Raw genomic sequence first — 18,988 nt, forward strand, 5'->3', positions numbered from 1 at the left:
CTTAAAATATAATAGTAAAGGGAAACTTTTAAACCTACTAAGTGAGGAATAGCTAACTCTATTAGTATTAAATAGTAGGTTTATACTAATAAATAGACCCCCTAAAAATAGCTATATTATTTAGGTCTAAGATATAAAAGAGATAGTTATTACTAAGCTTAGAGTAGTAGGAGGATAAGATATAGTTATCTCCTATATAAGATACTTTTTATAGCAGTTTAAAAGAATAAAGATAGTATATTAATTACTTTACTTTACTAAAAGTACCTCTTTATAAACTTAATTTATTTTTAGAACTACTTAAGGTAGGCTTATATACCTTTATAGCTCTACTAGAGCTTTATAACTTAGGGAAGTTAGATCTTATTAAGCTATAGAGTATTATAATAACTTAAATCTTAGTTTAAAGAGTTCTTTATAGATTTAATTTACTACTAGTTTTAATAATTTTAGAAAATAGGCTAGCTAGGACCTTATTATATTACTTAAAATACTAGTTAATCTATATAATACTTAAGGTATCCTCTATATAAAAGACTTCCTCTAAATTAAATATCTCACTATACTAGCGTGTTTTATTATAAGAGATACCTACTATAAGGTTTAGATTTACCTACTAAATATTATATTATAGGATATTAATTAAGAAGAAGAGGGGGCTATTAATATAAACCTCTTTATAGATAAGTATAAAGATAACTTATAGAGTTTTAATATAGTTATATATTTCTTATAAGTTAAGTAAAGCTACTTTATCTACTTAGTAGTAGATTAAACTAATAGGAAGAGCTATTTTATAAACTTAAATTTTAATTAATAGAGTAATTAGGAGTTTATTAATACTATTAAAGCTTTTATTACTTAGTATAAGCTACTTAAAGCGCCTGAGGACCTTATTACTATCTTATTATAATATACTTAAGTAGTTAATTTAGTATAATAGCTTAATAGTTATAGCTATAGAGTTTACTATATTAATTAGGTTTACTACTTTATTATAGAAGGACTTTTTAATACCTATTTTAGTGATAATATTACTACTAATAAGAGCTTCTATTACTAAAGCTTTTTACTTTTAGTTAGTAGGTATAAGTTATAAATTACTACTAAGTTTTATAAATATAATTTAATTTATAGAAACCTCTTACTCTATCTTATAATATAGATAGTAATAGTTTACTTAAGTAAGATAGCTAAGAAAAGAACTATATAGCTATCTTTAGAGTAACCTCTTAGTCTACCTTTATTAATAAACTTACCTTAAGTACTTATAACACTAGTTTAGCTTTTAGTTACTATTTTATCCCTATTAGAAAGCTTAGTTTCTAGCTTTTTAATCCTAGAGGAGTATAATAAATATAATAAGCTTATATTTATAACTTTTAGTTATAAAAGTTTTATCTTACTATTATATAAGTTTTTAGTTTTTACTTAAAGCTTTATAACTATAGGTAACTATTTTATTTACCCTCTTAAATAGCTTATTTTAAAGCTAGTAGTAGTTAATTAAGTAATATATATTAACTAATATATTAACCTTTAGGCTTAAATAGAAGCTTATATACTACTTAGAATTTATATTTATAGATTTTTAAAACTAAGAGGATAGTAAGAATAAGTATATTATAGGTTAGGGTTTAAATAGGATACTACTTATATAGGAGAAGTAGAAGAGGTTTAAGATTATAGAAATACTTACTATAGGTTCTATTAGTAAATATAGTACTCTTATATATATATAAATATATAGGGAATTATCTTTTAACTTAGAAAGTTAAGGGGAAAATAATTAGAGATAATTAGAATAGGGTTTAATAAATTTACTAGATTTTTTAGTATTTTTAGTATTTAGAAGTTAGATTACTAACCCTCTTTAAGAGGTGAGAAATTAACTTAGATATTATTATTAATCCTTATAGATTAGAAGTAGAATTCACTTATTTTTAGTAGATTTTTAAGTTTTTAATCTTATTCTTTTTATTTTAGATCTAAAAAGTAGATAAGAAGTCCTTTCCTTTTTCTTTTAAGATTATAAGCCTTAAAACTATAGAGTTATATAGCTATAGTAGCTATATACACCTGAGGGCGTATATACGCTGCTGCATCGCATAGCTCTCAGCCGCTAGGCCTATAACCATTTCACTATTTAAGGGCAGAGACTGTTTGAAGAATTTAGTTCAGTTCGGCAGCACGTCAGACCTATTAGACAACGCCTCAATCTTAATGCTGGGCCAAATACTAATTGTCTATCATCTTTTCACCACTTGCACGTCAGCCTGGGCAATCAATCGACATGCGATCCTATCGGCCAAAAAGTCTTACAGCGACCTCCTTGCCCAGCCTATATTCGATCCAATCTCAATCACGCCGATTCTGTTCGACACAGCTGAGTCGTTGATACGGCGGGAAATACCTGTTATTCAAGTGCCAAAAACCGATCGCTTTATTGTCGACAGGTCGGTGGGTCTATGCTGGTCCTTTCTCCCCCTGTTGCACGAACTATGCGAAGTTAGCGAGAGGATGAAGACACGGTCTAGCCAGGACCTCCTTAAACAGAGTCAAGAACGGCTTTCAGAAGTGGACGACGCTTTTACGGCCGTAGAGCGAGCGATACGGGCATGGGAGCCGTCCGCACCGCCCACACTTTTCGAAGACTTCACTTCAATTGAGGTCGCTGCGATGCTTACACAAGCTCGCGTTTACCGAACCGCAGCTTTACTTCTCATACATCGGCTTAGATATCCACTGGGGGTTGAGGACGCTGTTGCGCGCTGGCATGCCAACATGATCTGCGCAGAGTTGACCGGATTCGTCAACTTAACACCTGAAGATATGAGGGGACTTCCTGTTGGACTTCCTCTTCTGGTGGCGATGCTTGAAACGAGGGAAAGCGCCAGTAGTATAATACGTGGCTTAGGCTTATTCGCCTCACATCCCCAACATCTGGCAGCCCTTGATAATTTCGTTGGTCTTGCTTGGGCAGCGCGGAGAGGTGGCTTCCAGGGTCTCTGGTTTGATCTAGTCCACGTTAGCTTGCAGGTGCCTGTTGTTCCTTGAGTTTGTAATTCCAGTACGAATGCTGTGCACAGTAGTCACATCTTGTATCAGAGAGGTTTGCTGCAATCGATCAATCGCTGGACCCTGGAAGAGATCCCTTCAGTAGGATTGATGTACGATCTGACCAGACCAGTTTTCGGTCAATGCTCCTCCTATCGTTCGCCGTGCATGAACAAGCTCTTGAAGTACGCATGCTGGATGGCTGAGAGGCGATAGAGTTTCACGAAAACATAAAAGCTTCCCGGATGGAACCCGCCTGATACCCCGGTTGCGCTGAAGGGGGTTGGCTTAAACATGTCCCTAGCCACGCACCCTGTCCCTGTGAATTTCGCGGGGGAGTGGAAGCGCCGGAGACATTCTTCCTACTTGGGTCTAGCGTTGTCGATCTCCCCCGTGCCGCCCGGAGATCTTGCTGATTACACCTCATGACCATGTGGCTCTAATTCTAGGAAAGTGGCCAGAATTCAACGGAGAAAGATGAGGAAGGTACTGCTCTGTTCATGGGCATCGTGTATAACTCTGTACAGCGGCCATTCCGCGAGCCCGAGTCCGCTGGTTGGTAATCTAATATCAAGTCTACATTGATTGATTGGAGAAACGAGCAAGTGTGTCGTACAGGGAGTCTACCAGGCTGTCACGTCTCAGAATACGAAAAGAGCAACAAGTTTCCGGGAGCTGGGGCACGGTCGCCCAGTTTTATCGGACGCCATCTGACTTGAACAGATGAATTGTTGCGGGTAAGAGCCACAGCAACAATGAGGTATAAGACCATGAGAGTCCGTCTGCCGAGGAATGGTAGCGTCTGCAAAGATCTTCTACTTATCGAACTTCTCATCACAATGACGGACATCATCAGTTCCACCCTCAAGACGATCAACGGCATTGCGGCTGTTGCTGTTCATCCTCTTGTTCCTGCGTCCCTTCTCACCTTCGTTGCTTATTCACCGCCCGACATGTTGCGGCGATTCCCAAGTCTTAATAGACTTCACCAATTGCTGACCGCAAATTTTGTGGTCCGCTACCGACTCCCATTACAGATTCTTCTGGTTGCAGGAATTGCTAGATACCTAAACAGAGCAGCGAACCGATGGGCCCTGAACAACTGGCGCCTTACCAGTCATCCTGGTTGGAGATGGGCAAATGAGATTGCGGTCGTGACTGGTGGCTGTAACGGAATTGGCAAGGCCATTGTGATAGGTCTCGCTCAGAAGGGAGTTACTGTTGCGGTACTTGATATTCAACCGATGCCCGCAGATCTGCGTGCCAATCAAAAAGTCAAGTACTGGAAGTGCGATATTACCTCGCCAGAAGCCGTATCAGCGAGCGCAACGGAGATCCGGGCCTCTTTGGGTAATCCGTCTATCGTAGTCAACAATGCCGGTGTCGCCTACACTCACTCTGTCATCGAAACCGACCCGGAAGACTTGCGGAGAATATTTGGCGTCAACCTCCTTTCTCTGTGGTCTACAGCCAAGGAGTTTATCCCCGACATGATTATGAAAAACAAGGGCCACATTGTCACCGTGGCAAGCATGGCATCCTACTCAGCTTTGCCCACCGCAGTAGACTACTCCGCAACCAAGGCTGGCGCTTTGGCATTCAGCGAGGGTCTTTCCTGTGAGATCAAGCATGTATACAAAGCATCTGGAATATTGACCACCGTGGTACATCCAATGTGGGTCAAAACGAATATGACTGCGGCCCACGCTGAGAGGGTGGAACAGTCTTATGGGCGTATGATGGAACCAGAAGATGTGGCAAAAAGGGTGACTGGTCAAATCTTTAGTTGTCGAGGTGGACAGCTCATAATTCCAGACCAGTGGTCTTGGGCATCCGGAAACAGAGGTCTGCCGAGTTGGGTCCAAGAAATCATGCGGGATGCGGTGGGAAGAGAGGTTCCAAGACTAGGAGAAGCAAAGTGAATAGCAATGATAGTTTTGCCATGAGATAGCCCTGTAAATTTACTCTTTCCTAGGGTCCAAGGCCATCGACAGATGAATAGAACGAGAGGAAGCTCAAGATCGAGTAGTATTCCATACATACACTGGTCCGTTCTTAAGACATTTCGAAAAAGCCCTTGCTGAGAGTTACCGAAGCAAACTTTCCAACACATCCATACATTCCAATACGAAACAGAAGTCCAGAAGGATCAACTTCACCCGAACGATTCCAAGTGGAAGTTGTTATTGACAAACTTTAGGCCGCGGACCAACAGCAACCATTCTGAGCTACAGCAATCAGACCGGGTTCGTCCGCAGTCCTCACACTTGTTAGTCGCTCTCCTAGAAAACTTGGAAAGTGTTTTCATCCCATCCGTAGGCTCTCGTCAATCGGCGAGATAGAATCAAACTCCGGTATCCTTCGATCTGGAAGTGGTGCGGTGCGTGAATCGTCACGGGACGAAGCTGTGGTAAATCTTCCGAGGGGACGAAGGCAACAGATGAACCACCTTTGTTGCGCATGATCGAGAAGCCGAGATCGGCCATAGCCGCCTCAAATGATTTCCAGCTAGTGGATGAGCGAGCTTTCGACTTGCTGAAAAGCGTCCAGAAGAATTCTGCAGTGGAAGATTTGACCTTGAAAGTCATGGACCCCAGCGCGTCTGCTTCCACGGTGACATTTCTCGCAACATGCTTGTCATCTCCTTTGCGTGCATCAGGACTTTTGGGACTGGTTGGGCAGTCGCTTTTCTTCTTCCGGTTCGGTCGCTTGGAGGACTTGTTTGCAGCCGGACAAACTTGCTCGCTGTTGAATAGCTGGTGTTGCATCCGATGTCTTTCATCGGTCTCTGCTAAGCTTGCTGAGTTGCAGGACATTCGATCGATTCCGTACGACCTTTCGGACTTTGCATCACGACGTCGCGTGCTCTCTTCAGCAGAGAGGGGAGAATTGAGTGGCACCGAGGCATTCTTTTGCCGAAATGACACTCTCAACTGCTCGCAATGCGCATCAAGATCGGAGATGGAGTCCCTGAGAACGTCTTCATACAGGCCCCTAATAGTTGTACCCATGCGGTCAGTGACAAGTTCATCAAGCTTGTTGAGGCAGCCTTTGGCCATGCTAGTTCTCAAGAGGACGGCGATTGGGCCACAGTAGTCGCGCAAGTCAATGAACTTGTCCCTTTTCAAACTGTTGAGAAAGTCGATCTCCAGAGTGTGACATTTTGACACAAAGAAACAGCCTTCTGTGCCGGACGGTGGCGGTAGACCCAATAATTCCGAGAGCTTTTTCAAGTAATCACTGACAGAGACGAATTCGTGAAACGCCTTGTTTTCATGATCGCGGGGATTGTACAAGAAAGTTGAAGTCTGTGGCTCTTGCTTCCACAACCCAGCTAGGTAGCCCAACATGTAAATAACATCTGCTGGGTTCTCGGATGAATGAGCAAGGTGAAACAGTAGGTATCGCTGAGAATCGCTGTCGATGATTTCCGGGGGGTCATTTTTGAAGACAATGACAGGGTTTCCGAGCTGATCGAAAGCGTTTGACTTGCGTTGAAAATGACCAATTCCGAAGCCTTGATAGATGAAGCGCTTCAAGACTGCTTGCAAACGTGCCCATTCCAGCATGCAAGAGTTAGAAAGTTCTTGAAGAAGCACAGGCCGACATATGCTCTCGGTGCCAACACGTTTCAGCTCCCTCAAGAGATGACCAATGTATGCCCAGATAGTGGCGCCCTTGACGAGATTCTGAACGACATTGAAGACACAGGCGCTCGAGTACTTGTCAGTACAATGGGGTAATAAGCTTTGGTGTTCATCCAGAATTCCCTCTGGCTGGCTGCAGAACCATCGTTCGACGTCGTGCTTCAGTGTACCCGGCTCTACCAACAGCAGTTCCAAAAGCTTATCGATGTCTTCCTTCTGGTGTCGAGCACCCCTGGAAAAGTCCGCAAGTTCGGAAGACCCTCCTGTGTGGTTCAGTCGGGCGTTCACGCGGACGCAAGGTAGTGGGAGCTTTTCTGCATGCTCGGCTTCAGGCCCAAGGCTGAGGATTTCGGCAGTGATGCTCTTGAGGTCACCTACGAAACATTGCTGTCTTGCCAGAATGAGGTCCCCAAGAAGTGTGGGTACGCAGATGCTTGTTGCTAAGTCGGACGCCCAAAGGGCAAGAGGAAGTTCGTGTTCGGCAACTTCCCGTGAGGTTCCATAATCCTTGCTATCCGGAAAAAACATGAATTTGCCCGGCAGCGGTGATCGTGGGCTTACTCCGCGATTTATCATGTAATGAACGTACATGCGATCGCCAGATTGTCCACCGCAACCCACAAGGACTTGTTGGTGCAAGGAAGTGGTGGCGCGATGGGTGAGATGGTTGATGAGGTGTTCAGTGTCCGTTACCAGGTCGTTGAGATTCCACTCAGGCACGAGCTGATGGATCGATCCAAGAGATACATCTGATGCTCGATTTGGGGTACTTCGGCCGCGTCCAATAGCGAGGAGACACTTCACTCGTTGATTTCTACTCAGAGATTGCCAAGTAGCTTTGATAGTGTCGGAATGTCGGCGCCATCGGTGAGCGAGGTCGGACTGGGTATCTCGTAGATGCTGAGCAAAAAAGGGTCTCGAGTACGCAGAGGAACTCGCCCCGTTACTGAAAGCATACCTGTCTTGCGACATGGCTGAGAAGGTGAAGTTGGATCGTCAAACTTGTGATGGCGAATATGTTGAGGAGCAAGGTGTTTGGTGACGTCTTGCAAACGGAAGGAGGGGCAGATGGAAAAGGATATCTGCGAGAAGATTCTGGACAGCAAAGAGTTTTTTTCGGTTGGTTCTGGCAAACAAACAAAGCTGCACGTGATACACATAGGTAAAGGTGAATGGGACGGGTAGCTGCATAGTGAATTTGGCAGGAGCATGAGTTGATGCTAATCCACTTTGACTCCTTCCCTCAGCAATCCATTGTTTGGGTTAGCTGAACAACTGAAGAGCTGCTACCTGTCCTATGATCGGCCACAGTTATGACTCGCCTCCATAGGTGCCTTGGACGTAAGAAAGACCACCGGATTGTAAAAGCACGTCATGAATCCTCTGACTGGCAAAGCCATCCTAGGAATACCTATCTCTTGGATCCTGGCACTTTTCTTACTTCATAGTAACATTTGAACCTGGAGATGACCGCCGATGAGACTCTAAACGACCATTTGGTTTGAAGATCTTCAACTCAACGTTTCAATTTGTGATGTCAAGATTACCAATATCAAGATATTCAGTGATTTGTTCCTGTTCACGCGCCTCTGAAAAGTTTTGTTGCTTAACTCTCCCAGGCCTCTGCTTTCCCCCTGGCTTGACGCTTCCAGGTCCCAGGCAATGAAACTAGCAAGTGACTATTCTGCCGCTCATACCCGCCAAAAACCCAATGCTGACCTTGTAGGCCATGGAATGGCATTGACCATTGGTTGGGGCCACGATCTCTGCACCCCCGCAGCCCGCATGACGGGCGAGCAACTGGTTGGAAAGCCCCTTGACGAGTTGACAGCTAACATGGACCAGATGTGGCGAAAGCGATGAAGAGTTTTGTTGGGTTCAAGCCTCTGTAAGTCGTACTTTATGGAACAGGGAATTCAGTATACTGGTTGATCATGCACTCCTTTATTGCAGGTTCATGAGGGGCCTACGTCGCCAGCATCATAGATTCTTCACCGAACACGAAGCCGTCCAGTTGCGCCGTTGCTCGGAGTTGTTTTACGGAATCGTGGAATCGCTTGGTCAGTGGATGGCGGATTCGGACGTAAAGAAGACGAGCGGTGCCGGCCCCGGAGACCGGATGCCACTCAGTATTACACGGCGTCCGCATCGCCTGGCAGCATTCGATGTATCAATTTGCCCTGGAACGGCGCTCGTCGTTAATGCGGGGAAAATATGGAGAACCCGCTACTCGGTGAAATCTCGCTATCGGTGCTCACAACCGGGACACCCGACCCCATGCTTAGTACAGGGTACTTCCCTCATCTAAGCATAAGAAAGAGCATTTCAGTTTTTCCCTTCTCCCACTATAAAAGCCCGTGCTCTATTGCCGACGATGACGTAGAAATTATTACGCTAACTCTCCAAAAAACAAACTCTTCTCTAGCCTTTGACAGGCTTGATGCAGCCGAAATCTGATCTTGCGATGGTGCCCTCCGACGAGAACAATCATTTTTCTGCACTGCGTCTTCGGCGGAATAGAAGGGACCCTTACGTCAATCAAGCATGGTAAAGCCTACTTTGCCCTCGCCCACAAATTGAGATTTGTCTAAGTTTTTCTCAAGTATCGAATGCAAACGAAAGAAAATCAAGTGCGACGGTGTCAGCCCCTGTGCATCGTGTACGCGGAAATCAGTTCCATGTCAATATCATCCGCAGCGTCGAGTCTTAGCCACTCTAAAACCCAGTCCAAAGTCAGTTATGAGGCCCCTTCAAGTCAATCATCATGTTCTACATGAGGTTCATCAATCAAGGCCCCCATCCGTTTACCTTTCTACCATAAGGCCAAGATAGCTGACGAGAATGAAGAAACGCGGATTCAGCCAGGACTTCTTATTCTTCCTCTCAACATGAAGGTTCCCTAGATGTTTCAAAACCTGCCCCTCCACAGAATCAATCATCGGGCACGCCTGGCCAACGAACGAGTCCTATTCTGGGTTCTAGATCACACCGCATGACATGTGACGCAAGTAGCCATTCTCCGGAGTTCTGTGGCCCCTCAAGCTCCGAGTTCACCTTTGGATTTGTGAAAGGCAATTTAGAGGCCATGGGAATCCCGCCAGCTATTTTGGACAAGTCAACACCGAAGTCTAACTCTGCCTCGAACATGCCGTCTCAGCTGGCACACTACAGGTCATTCATGAAACTACTGGCCCAAGACCCCCTGTGGGAAATAAGTCGTGAAGATGCGACTGACCACATCAAGCAGTGGTTTTCGGGCCCTGGCTTTCTTTACGCTGTTGTCAGTGAAGAGCAAATGCTCAGGGTTGCCGGTAATGTTTTTAACACTCTGCAGAGTGTTAAAATCCACGAGGCGCGAAGTCAAGGAGCTCTCGTAGAGTGCCTGTTGCATAGCGATACCAACAAACTGAAACTTATCCTGGCCATTTGTCTAAACTTGGAAAGCGGGAGTTCCAACGAGTTAGCTCAGAGACTCTTTCAAAGCGCCACCGAAGCTGGCGAGGGGCTCCTCTGGGGCGCAAATTCAATTAGCAACATACAGTTGCTGGTGCTTATGGTACGTGGTGTTACAACCGAGAGTCAGGAGGAGAGTTCGCTGGTATAATGTCATTGACCAGCGTATTTAAGGCCCTTTACTACTATCACCTCGACGAAGAAGGCGGACCGGTCGTATCATTGGTTTTGCAGCCCGCCTCTGCCTCGAAATGGGCTTGCACCGCCGGGCATCAGTGAACCGCTTGACCAATTCGGAAGAGCAAGCTTCAGGCCTGCAGACGTTTTTGTGTGTGTACATGCTTGAAAGAAGGACGAGCCTGGGGCAAGGAATACCATTCTACATACAGGACAGTTATGTTGACCCTACACTACTTGCGATGGTAAGGCTGACCCCAAGGCTTCAATGTCGCATTTAGTGTGCCGTCGCGACCTGCTGACAGCCCCACAGAATGGTCAAGATCCCACGATGACCGCGCTCCTCGACTGGACCAGACTAGCAGGCAAGACGTGGTACGCCCTGAACAACCAAGTCGAGAAAGAGGGTGAACTCAATATCGACGAAATCGAATACCTCGATTACCGGATAGAGAAGTGGCACCAACTCTTGGATGATGAGCTGAAGCTCAAAACCATCGAACCAGGACAAGAGGTTCGGCAAGTTCAGGCCATACTTTTCCTCCGCAAGAGTCACCTTCACAACTTAGTCTGCCGCCCAGTGCTTCAATCCGCTACGAGAATTGCCCAGTACCAGAGTCACGCTCACAAGGCTGTCTCCGTTGCTAGAGATTCACTGCAGATGCTCTCGAGCCTTAACGAGAATACAACCATCATTAAGCGTAACCCACTTTTCTACAAGCATCTCTTGCTGACCGCCTTTGGCAACCTATTGTTGGCGGTTGTGAATGCTAGCTCCATGTTCTGTGACAAGGTCACAGTTGAGTTTGACATTGCGCTGGAAATGATCAGAACCTTAAGCAACAGATCGCCGCTGCTGCTGGCTCTATGGGAGCGTCTTCAAGGCCTCCAGAAGCTCAGGGCACAGCTATCCGCCTCTTCGGCCACGGCATCGAGTAGGGGTGGGGCGGGTGAACAAGGAGAGGGCGTCGAAAGTCCATCCGATGCCTTTCTGTTCGGGGATACGGGAGACGTCATGTTTTTTGACCAGCTTAATGATTTCTTCGACCTGACACCCGTACCCACAAATTGCGCAGCGAGCAATTGGACCTTTCCGGTTGGCGATTGAGCAAATTCCGGCCCCTTCCGGACCGGAACTAATAGCGGGGTCAAATTGCCCCCGGTCGTTCGTCGGAGTCATACTGAGTAATAGCTAAGCGAAACATCAAAGGGACAGCTCGGTGCACTCGACCCCGCCGCTCATCTATTTGTGGAAGTGAAGTTGAAGTGACCACGATCCGTGCCAGTGTCTTCGCTATTGTTTGTTCAACTTTTCGGCCCTGCATCTTTGGGAACTGTCCCTCTGCGACCGCAATTGCCAACATGAGCTCCTCTTTCCCGCTGAAGGGATTGGCGGGGTACACGTCGAGAACAGTGCCCTTCAAAGTCATCTCGGATGGTACAACCATCAACGCCGACGTCGTGTACCCCGAGACGTCGGATGGCTCTCCCGCTGTCGTGCTGCTGCATTATCACGGCGGTTTCCTCGTATGTAACTGCTGTCGCTCGATCTGCATACGTCAACTTTCTCAGTGCGTGGCTCAATCTACGTCGTACGAAGCTAATATGAGAGGTTTCCCAGATCGTCGGGGATCGATATTCGTTCTTGCCATACTGGCTTGTGCATGCATGTGCCTCTCGTGGATGGGTCTTCGTAACTCCTGATTATCGCTTGATGCCCGAATCAACCGCACACGATGCCGTTCAAGACGCTGCGGATGCCTATAAATGGGTCTGGTCGTCACTTCCTGAAATCTTGGGCCGCCCTGTCGGCTCACTCTCACTCGCTGGGTCAAGCGCGGGAGGGTATTTGGCTCTTAGTACAGCCGTCTCAGCCATTAAGAAGCCTAATGCACTGCTGCTGATTTACGGAATGCTCGATCCGTCTGGGACTCGATACACGACCGCTGGGAAGAACATCTTTGACCGGCCACTAATCGAGACTGGGCCTATCTTGGAAGCATGGCCCATGAGAAAGACTTCGGGCGAAGACAGGAAGCCGGTCTCAGCTTATCCGATTGCAGACCCTGCTACTGATCCCAAATTTGCCCTTGCATCCGCACTGCACATTGACGCCATATTCCCCGACTACATGGCTGGGGTCCCTGGCCTTGCTCGCCAAATTGCTGCCGAAGGAATTACGGCAGTACCTGAACAGCATCGGCAGCTATTCCCGCTTGACTTTGGTAACTTGAGGGGCCTCCCGCCTATCATGCTACTCCATGGTGCGAACGACTCAGCTGTACCGCTTGAGTGTAGCACAAAGGCCGCAGACAAGCTCGAGGAATCTGGAGTGGGCGTTTTTACAGAGTTCCCAGCTAACGCACAGCACGGTTTCGACGCAAGGGCGGGTGACGTCAACATCGAAACTTCAGCTGGGGATGCGGTGATTGCTGTAGAGTCTCTTAGGAAGGCGATTGGCTTCCTCGAACAATATGCAGTCAACTAGCACAGTAAGGCAGTGCAGGGTCTTAACAGGAGCTTTAAGCTGGGACACGCTAGATCAGAATATGGCAATAGGGTTTGAGACACCTGTACAACTTACGTCTTGGAGTTAAATAACCAGCTGTTTCAAAGCCATCTATCTATGGTCCAGAGAATGTCGATGACACACAGATGGCTGAAATCACAAGAACACCGATACAAGAAGTTAATTCTGTGTAGTTTGAAATCCATGCCTCACATGATCTTATGGACATAATGCTACTCTGCTTTACCAATATGTCATTTAGCACAATGATGTTGGTAAAAGTGGTATTGCGTGACCATTTGCACTATTCGCCTATCTTATCGTCTACGAACACGACACAACAATGGACCTTCTTTCTCTGAAACTCCAACGCTAATGGTGGAGATGTCTTGCACAGGTCCTACCATCTCAATGTCATAACATTTGAACGTTGTCGCAACGAGCTTGAGCATGTTTGTCATGGCCATATTGCGTCCAATACACATACGATGGCCTATACTGAATGGGCTCAGGAAACGCCGGAGCTTCTCACCCTCTTGATCGCAAAATCTAGAAAGGTTGAAAACATCGTGGTCCTTACCCCAGATAACAGGGTTATATGAACAACGTGGTTTAGGCTGAAAACACCGGTCTGTTCATCCGTTGTAAGTGAGTACATGTGCAATAGGAGAACGACGAGACCTACGCCTTTGGGAATTACGTGGCCCTCAATCTCGAAGCCTTCCTTGGCAGTCACCTCACGCTCCAGTGGCATGGTGAAAACTGCGTTCATACGAAAGTTTTCATCTACACATGCCATAACGAACGGAAGTTTGGCCTCGAGGTCTTTAATGGGTATGATTGCCGACCCAACGTTTTCAACAACTGAATCGATCTCCTCAACCACTTTGGCATGAACAACCGGGTTTTGAAGGATATGAGAAAAGAGAAGAGTAAGAGTTCCAGACGTTGTATGAGAGCCAGCAACACTGAAGAGAAGTCAGACCGGAAGGGAACAGGATACCGGAACAAGTACAACGACTTACATAAACGCGAATGCCTCTGTTTGTATGTCTAGCTCCGTCAGCTCAGAGCCTGTCTCCGGGTCCCGAGCATTGATCAGACTGGTGATAAGATCCTTTCGAGCAGCACCAGGGTCGGCCATGCGGCTCCTGACACACTCGATGGTGAGGTTCTTAAGATTCTGTCGTGCCGCAAGAAGTCGTTGCACCCAAGGAATCGGAATCCAGGGAGAGACGGCTTCGACGAATGGCATAAAGTTGGGCATCATGCCCATCAAGCAAGCAAGAAAGATGTGATCGTTGATGGGAGGCAGTTTCAAAGTATTCTTTTCGATCTGCGAGTCAAATTGATAGCGGAAGGCAAGATCTCCGAGGACGTCCAGAACAAAGAACGCTATCAACTCTTTAAGATCGAAAATCTGGTGTGTTCGGGAGTACTCGTCGAGATTTTTGCGGAATTTAAGCATGTGGCTGTCAATGTGCAGCTCCATTTCTTTGATCGACTGCAGCGAGAATGAGTGCGCCGTCTGCCGTCGCCGCATCGAGTGAACCTTGGACAGTGAGTATACGGCCTTCAATACTTGTGGTACTTTGCTGACTTCACCTCTTCATTTCGAGTTCCAAACAAATTGGGATTGAAAGAAGTGAAGCCGTCATAAAAAGCAGTCTTGGCTAAGGTTCGACCGGCCTTGTAGATCCTGGGTACAGCAGTCGCCTGTCTGAAAGAGAGCATGTTGGGACCAATCCGGACAACATCACCGTACTTCTCGTGTAATTCGACGAGAGCATCGGGTAGATGCAGACCCCATAGCTCCCGGAGTCTCCAGAAGTTGGTAAGTGACGCGAGAGGTGGACCTGGAAATCTTGCCAAAGAATGAACGTTACGGCAGTAGAATGTATAGAGACCAACGAGAACAACAAGAAAGACTGTAGTCGACGCAAAAGGGTGCGAAGTGGCAATTAGGAATAGCTGGTTGACGTCCATGTTAGCTTCGATTTCTGTACTTTCGGATCATAAGGAATCCAGTCACTAGGTAGATTTACACATACCTTTAGAGGGATAACGAGGCTTAATATACGTCTTGCTCAATTGCCTCAGCAGCATAGATACCCGCAGGTCCTTTCACATTCAAGCGTGGGCTGTCGAAATTCCGAAAATACGTGCTTCATGGGCAATGGGCACAGTAAATTCCGTTTGGGCCAATAGGGTTGCATGACCACCAAGCCGCAACGGAATTTCAAAGTGTGCACTAACAAAAGTTGGGCATTGATTCCGTGTCAGCCAATCAAGTGGCTCTTCCTTCAACGGCGATGACGGAACACTAACGCGCTCGATGGGTGGATCATGGTTCTGTGGACGCTTTTTGGTCGCTTTGAAATCTAGAGCCCACCCTAACATACCAAAGACGACTGACCATAGAAGAGTGTATTGCAAATACTTCAAATAATATGCGCAATGGCTGATACGCTGTGAAGGACCAAGTAAGTCTTGTTGTTATTAAATATATCTATCTGAAATGGCGACGTCTCTGCTGCCGCACACGCCAGACTATGGTCACGCAGGAACAAGCCAAAATGCATCGTCCCGGTCTCTGCATCATCTTGCTGGCCAGGAGATCGGAGATGCGAAAGCGTGGACGTCTGGTCATGATCTCGTCCAGAAGCAGCAAGAGTTAAACACAACAGGTACTAATAAAAATGAAGAACCAACAAGCAACCGCGTCGTCTGTGTTCTTCATGGCGGTTCACTCTGATGCATAAGCGTGATTGCATGCCATAGTTGCTGACCTTGACGTGGCTGCCTTTCCTATACAAGAAAGGAGCTCACAGGTGACTAAGATGGATAGACTCGTGATGAGATAGTTGCTGTGATTTCTATTACTGCGACGTACTCAAAAGGCTGATTGGAATAGTTGATTGAGGACCACTGACTTTGGTTCCATCTATACTTTCTCTTTCTGAGTCCCCATTCTATGATTCAAAATACGCCTCGATCCTGCTCATGCATCTCTCCCTATTGTACCTCTCCGTGAACACTCCTTCTTCCCGGTATATCTGGGCCAGTGGATTATCCGGGGAGGTAAAATGGACATGCTTACGGTCAACGGCAGTCTACGTCGATTGATAACATAATTAGTATGTGAGGGAAGACGGAAATAAACGGTGGCGTCCGTGCAGAGACATCAATATCGACGCACCATTCTGAAGCTCCTGAACTTGTCCTTAGCCATGACGAAGAACTCTTGGAACGTATACGTGGCGGACCTGCGCCACTCTTCTTCGTCTGGCGCGAACTTAGTTGAGAAGGAATCAGCCACATATTCAACAGACAAACAACCAGGTTAAGGAATCAAGCCTCACCGGATCTGATAGTCGGGTAGGTTTCGTGACGGTCTGGAGGTCCATGAGGACGATGGTGCCGCGTTCGGTGTCGACGAGAATGAAGTGGCCATCTCGTCCTTCAGGAACGATAGCGAAGACGAAGACGTGAGAAGGAAGCTCGTGCGGGTAGGCTTCCTCCGGTATCTCAAAAAGTTCCTCGTGAGCGTACTTGTTGGGCAAGCTCAGGACGACCTCCCCGGCGAAGTCGACCTGGGAGGACTTTTCGTAGATGTTGAACGGCTCCCAATCGTCCTCCTTGTCTCGACGGACGTAGGGGATGTGTCTCATCAGGTCTGCTACTGTGTCGTTCTTGCCGAGGAAGAATGAATTGACAAAGTCGGGCGTGATATGCCCCCACCCGCCCGGGGGAGGGTATCTGACCACCTCGGGGGGGAGGTATAGATGGGTCAGGAACTCGTAGTAGGATTTCAGCTCAGAAACGAACTCGTCCCTAGAGTAGGTTGGTTCCTGCGGCTCACCTTCGGCCATGTTGACGGATACGCGTGTGACGGATGTTGTGCGGACGAAGGAAGGGACCAGCACGTCTTGCGAATGTGGAAGTTCGATTTGTACCTTATTATTTACACAGGTGGATTCTTCTTCCCTTCTAACCTTTCCTTCGCAGTTTACCGCCTGGAGGCGCACCTTGTTGACTGCCGTATGACTCTAACGGGGAAATATGTGGAGGGTCACAGTGGATTGAACCCACTTAAGCTTGCTTCCAGATACCCAAGCGAGAAGAGCTGCAGGTGAGGGGCTGTCATTAAGCTGAGGGAGCTTTCGTCCCAGTCCATAATAGTGCACAGCCGCCGGTTCCCTCACCGATCCGAGCAACATTTGCCAGTCCGCTGTCAGTGAGGTCAATCGGACTTCGGTGCCGTCCTCTGCCTGCTGAGGTGTTGATTGCGCTGGACTGTTAGTCAAGGGCTTCAAGGCCAACATCTCCGCCTAATCTCGGTTGAAACTTCCTTGAAGAGTTCCCTGTTGGCTCTGGAGTATTTGACACATCCGAGGAATGGCACATGTCCAGGTCTTGCGTGAGAGCTTGAAATTGCAATCAGGCAACAGCTCGATTCGACCCGCACTACGCATCTCTAGCGCCAACACTGCGCATCTCTAGCGCCAACACGGCTTGGCATCAAGTTCCACCTTACAGGTCGCGTTCCATGCTAAAGAATCCATGCCAGCAGAGCCACAGTTCACAACTCATAGGTAAATTATGGGCAAGCCATGGTTATTCTATCAATTATCCATCTCGGAAGTCGTCCAGAAAGTCAGGTCTCCGTTGACAGACCTATTGGTCCTAAAAGTCGAACCGCTCTGCCCGACCAACACCATGTCATCCTAATTTTTACCCCTGTCGGTATCCTTAGATGATGTTCAGCTTGCTGAATTCAGCTTCAGCTCCAACGTCTCAACCTCTTAGCATAGTCCTTTAGTGTTAGTTTCATTTGGTTCTATTGAACTGACAGCTCACGTTGGCTTCAACCTTTCAGTCGGTGCGGACTATGACAAACAGTATGTAACCTTTTAAACGTCTAGCCGCGAATCCCGCTTCAACTGCTGCGCCGCCGACGAACTTGCGCCCCTAATACCAACCATGTGAAGCTTCCGTTTTGAGTAACTGGCGAACCAAGCTGCTAAGCGAGCAATTGGGAGCACGAGAAGATTGGTCCACAGCTAGGCAAAAACCACCAACAACCGGAGAAAGCGGCGTGATAGAACCAATAAGCTCCAAGTCGACTCTGTTGCCAAGGACCCAGCTCTCGACTTCACGGTCATTGCCCATGATGGACGAGGCATATTCACATCGCCTCACAGGACATACCCCCAAAGTCTTTCAAATTTTTACCAGGCCCAGGAATGTTCGACTTGAAACCCCTGAGCAATACGAGTGTGATGAGTTTCGAGTGGAACGTCAAAATGAAATTTGGCTAGACGTCAGTCAGGACCCGGGCCGCGAATTGCAATACAATGATACGTTCTGATGGTCCGACGGAGGCGAGGTGTAGTCCAGTGAAAGATTATAATGGTAATTCATCTCCGTCTCTGAGATTTAGAAACCACTAAGGCTTCTATACGAAGTTGTTATTCTTTTATCAGCGCTCTGGTTATTATATTGAACATCTACCGTGCATTCTTTTTCGTCTGTGGCTCTCTTATAAGCCGACGCTCTTTTCAATATTGTGTTTCCCGAATCAGTCTATAACACATTCCCTACCTTTCCTCCGTTTCTCTGCGATATCTATAACCCTTAAGAGGATAGACACCTTCCTTTTAGCGCTATTTACCCTGCTAGCTTATAGCAGAGACGTATAAGCAAAAGCGGTCTTTACCTATTTCATAGTATATTTATATATACTGAAATAGTTATAGGCCTAGTAGTTAAGAGCTATATAACGTAGTAGTACGTATACGTCTAAAGGTATATAGAGCTATTATAGCTATATAACTCTATAGTTTTAAAACTTATAATCTTAAAAGAAAAGAGAAAGGACTTATTATCTACTTTATAGATCTAAAATAAAAAGAATAGGATAAAGAACTTAAAAATCTATTAAAAAATAAGTAAATTTTACTTCTAATTTATAAAGATTAATAATAATATTTAAATTAATTTCTTATTTTTTAAAGAAACTTAGTAATTTAATTTCTAAATACTAAAAATATTAAAAAATCTAATAAGTCTATTAAACTTTATTTTAATTATCTCTAATTATTTTCTTTTTAATTTTATAAATTAAAAGATAATTCCCTATATA

At 46.2% G+C, this 18,988-nt stretch overlaps 6 protein-coding genes and 1 pseudogene across 7 annotated transcripts; 4 read left to right on the plus strand and 3 right to left on the minus strand.

Annotated features, from left to right (window-relative positions):
• Positions 1–2,223: 2,223 nt before the first annotated feature.
• GCG54_00014186 (uncharacterized protein) lies at positions 2,224–3,057 on the plus strand (the record flags this gene model as incomplete). The annotated part of the gene is made up of 1 exon (XM_045414027.1): positions 2,224–3,057. The coding sequence occupies one exon, from the start codon at positions 2,224–2,226 to the stop codon at positions 3,055–3,057; it is 834 nt and encodes a 277-aa protein (XP_045269131.1).
• Positions 3,058–3,896: 839 nt separating this feature from the next.
• GCG54_00014187 (Dehydrogenase RED2) lies at positions 3,897–4,979 on the plus strand (the record flags this gene model as incomplete). The annotated part of the gene is made up of 1 exon (XM_045414028.1): positions 3,897–4,979. The coding sequence occupies one exon, from the start codon at positions 3,897–3,899 to the stop codon at positions 4,977–4,979; it is 1,083 nt and encodes a 360-aa protein (XP_045269132.1).
• A 360-nt stretch (positions 4,980–5,339) lies between these two features.
• GCG54_00014188 (uncharacterized protein) lies at positions 5,340–7,676 on the minus strand (the record flags this gene model as incomplete). The annotated part of the gene is made up of 1 exon (XM_045414029.1): positions 5,340–7,676. The coding sequence occupies one exon, from the start codon at positions 7,674–7,676 to the stop codon at positions 5,340–5,342; it is 2,337 nt and encodes a 778-aa protein (XP_045269133.1).
• Positions 7,677–9,309: 1,633 nt separating this feature from the next.
• Positions 9,310–11,439, plus strand: GCG54_00014189 (annotated as a pseudogene). Its single transcript has 3 exons — positions 9,310–9,363; positions 9,634–10,264; positions 10,332–11,439. Coding segments are annotated over exons 1-3 (1,793 nt in total).
• Positions 11,440–11,696: 257 nt separating this feature from the next.
• Positions 11,697–12,822, plus strand: GCG54_00014190 (uncharacterized protein; the record flags this gene model as incomplete). The annotated part of the gene is made up of 2 exons (XM_045414030.1): positions 11,697–11,861; positions 11,956–12,822. The coding sequence occupies 2 exons, from the start codon at positions 11,697–11,699 to the stop codon at positions 12,820–12,822; spliced, it is 1,032 nt and encodes a 343-aa protein (XP_045269134.1).
• Positions 12,823–13,351: 529 nt separating this feature from the next.
• On the minus strand, positions 13,352–14,829 carry GCG54_00014191 (Cytochrome P450 monooxygenase; the record flags this gene model as incomplete). The annotated part of the gene is made up of 4 exons (XM_045414031.1): positions 13,352–13,474; positions 13,529–13,811; positions 13,869–14,395; positions 14,449–14,829. 4 exons carry the CDS (start codon positions 14,827–14,829, stop codon positions 13,352–13,354), a joined length of 1,314 nt encoding a protein of 437 aa, XP_045269135.1.
• A 986-nt stretch (positions 14,830–15,815) lies between these two features.
• GCG54_00014192 (uncharacterized protein) lies at positions 15,816–16,715 on the minus strand (the record flags this gene model as incomplete). The annotated part of the gene is made up of 3 exons (XM_045414032.1): positions 15,816–15,956; positions 16,043–16,138; positions 16,206–16,715. The coding sequence occupies 3 exons, from the start codon at positions 16,713–16,715 to the stop codon at positions 15,816–15,818; spliced, it is 747 nt and encodes a 248-aa protein (XP_045269136.1).
• Between the last annotated feature and the right edge of the window lie 2,273 nt (positions 16,716–18,988).

This window comes from Colletotrichum gloeosporioides, assembly GCF_011800055.1.
Source record: "Colletotrichum gloeosporioides strain Lc1 chromosome Unknown consensus_14, whole genome shotgun sequence".
In the NCBI taxonomy this organism is placed as follows: domain Eukaryota; kingdom Fungi; phylum Ascomycota; class Sordariomycetes; order Glomerellales; family Glomerellaceae; genus Colletotrichum; species Colletotrichum gloeosporioides.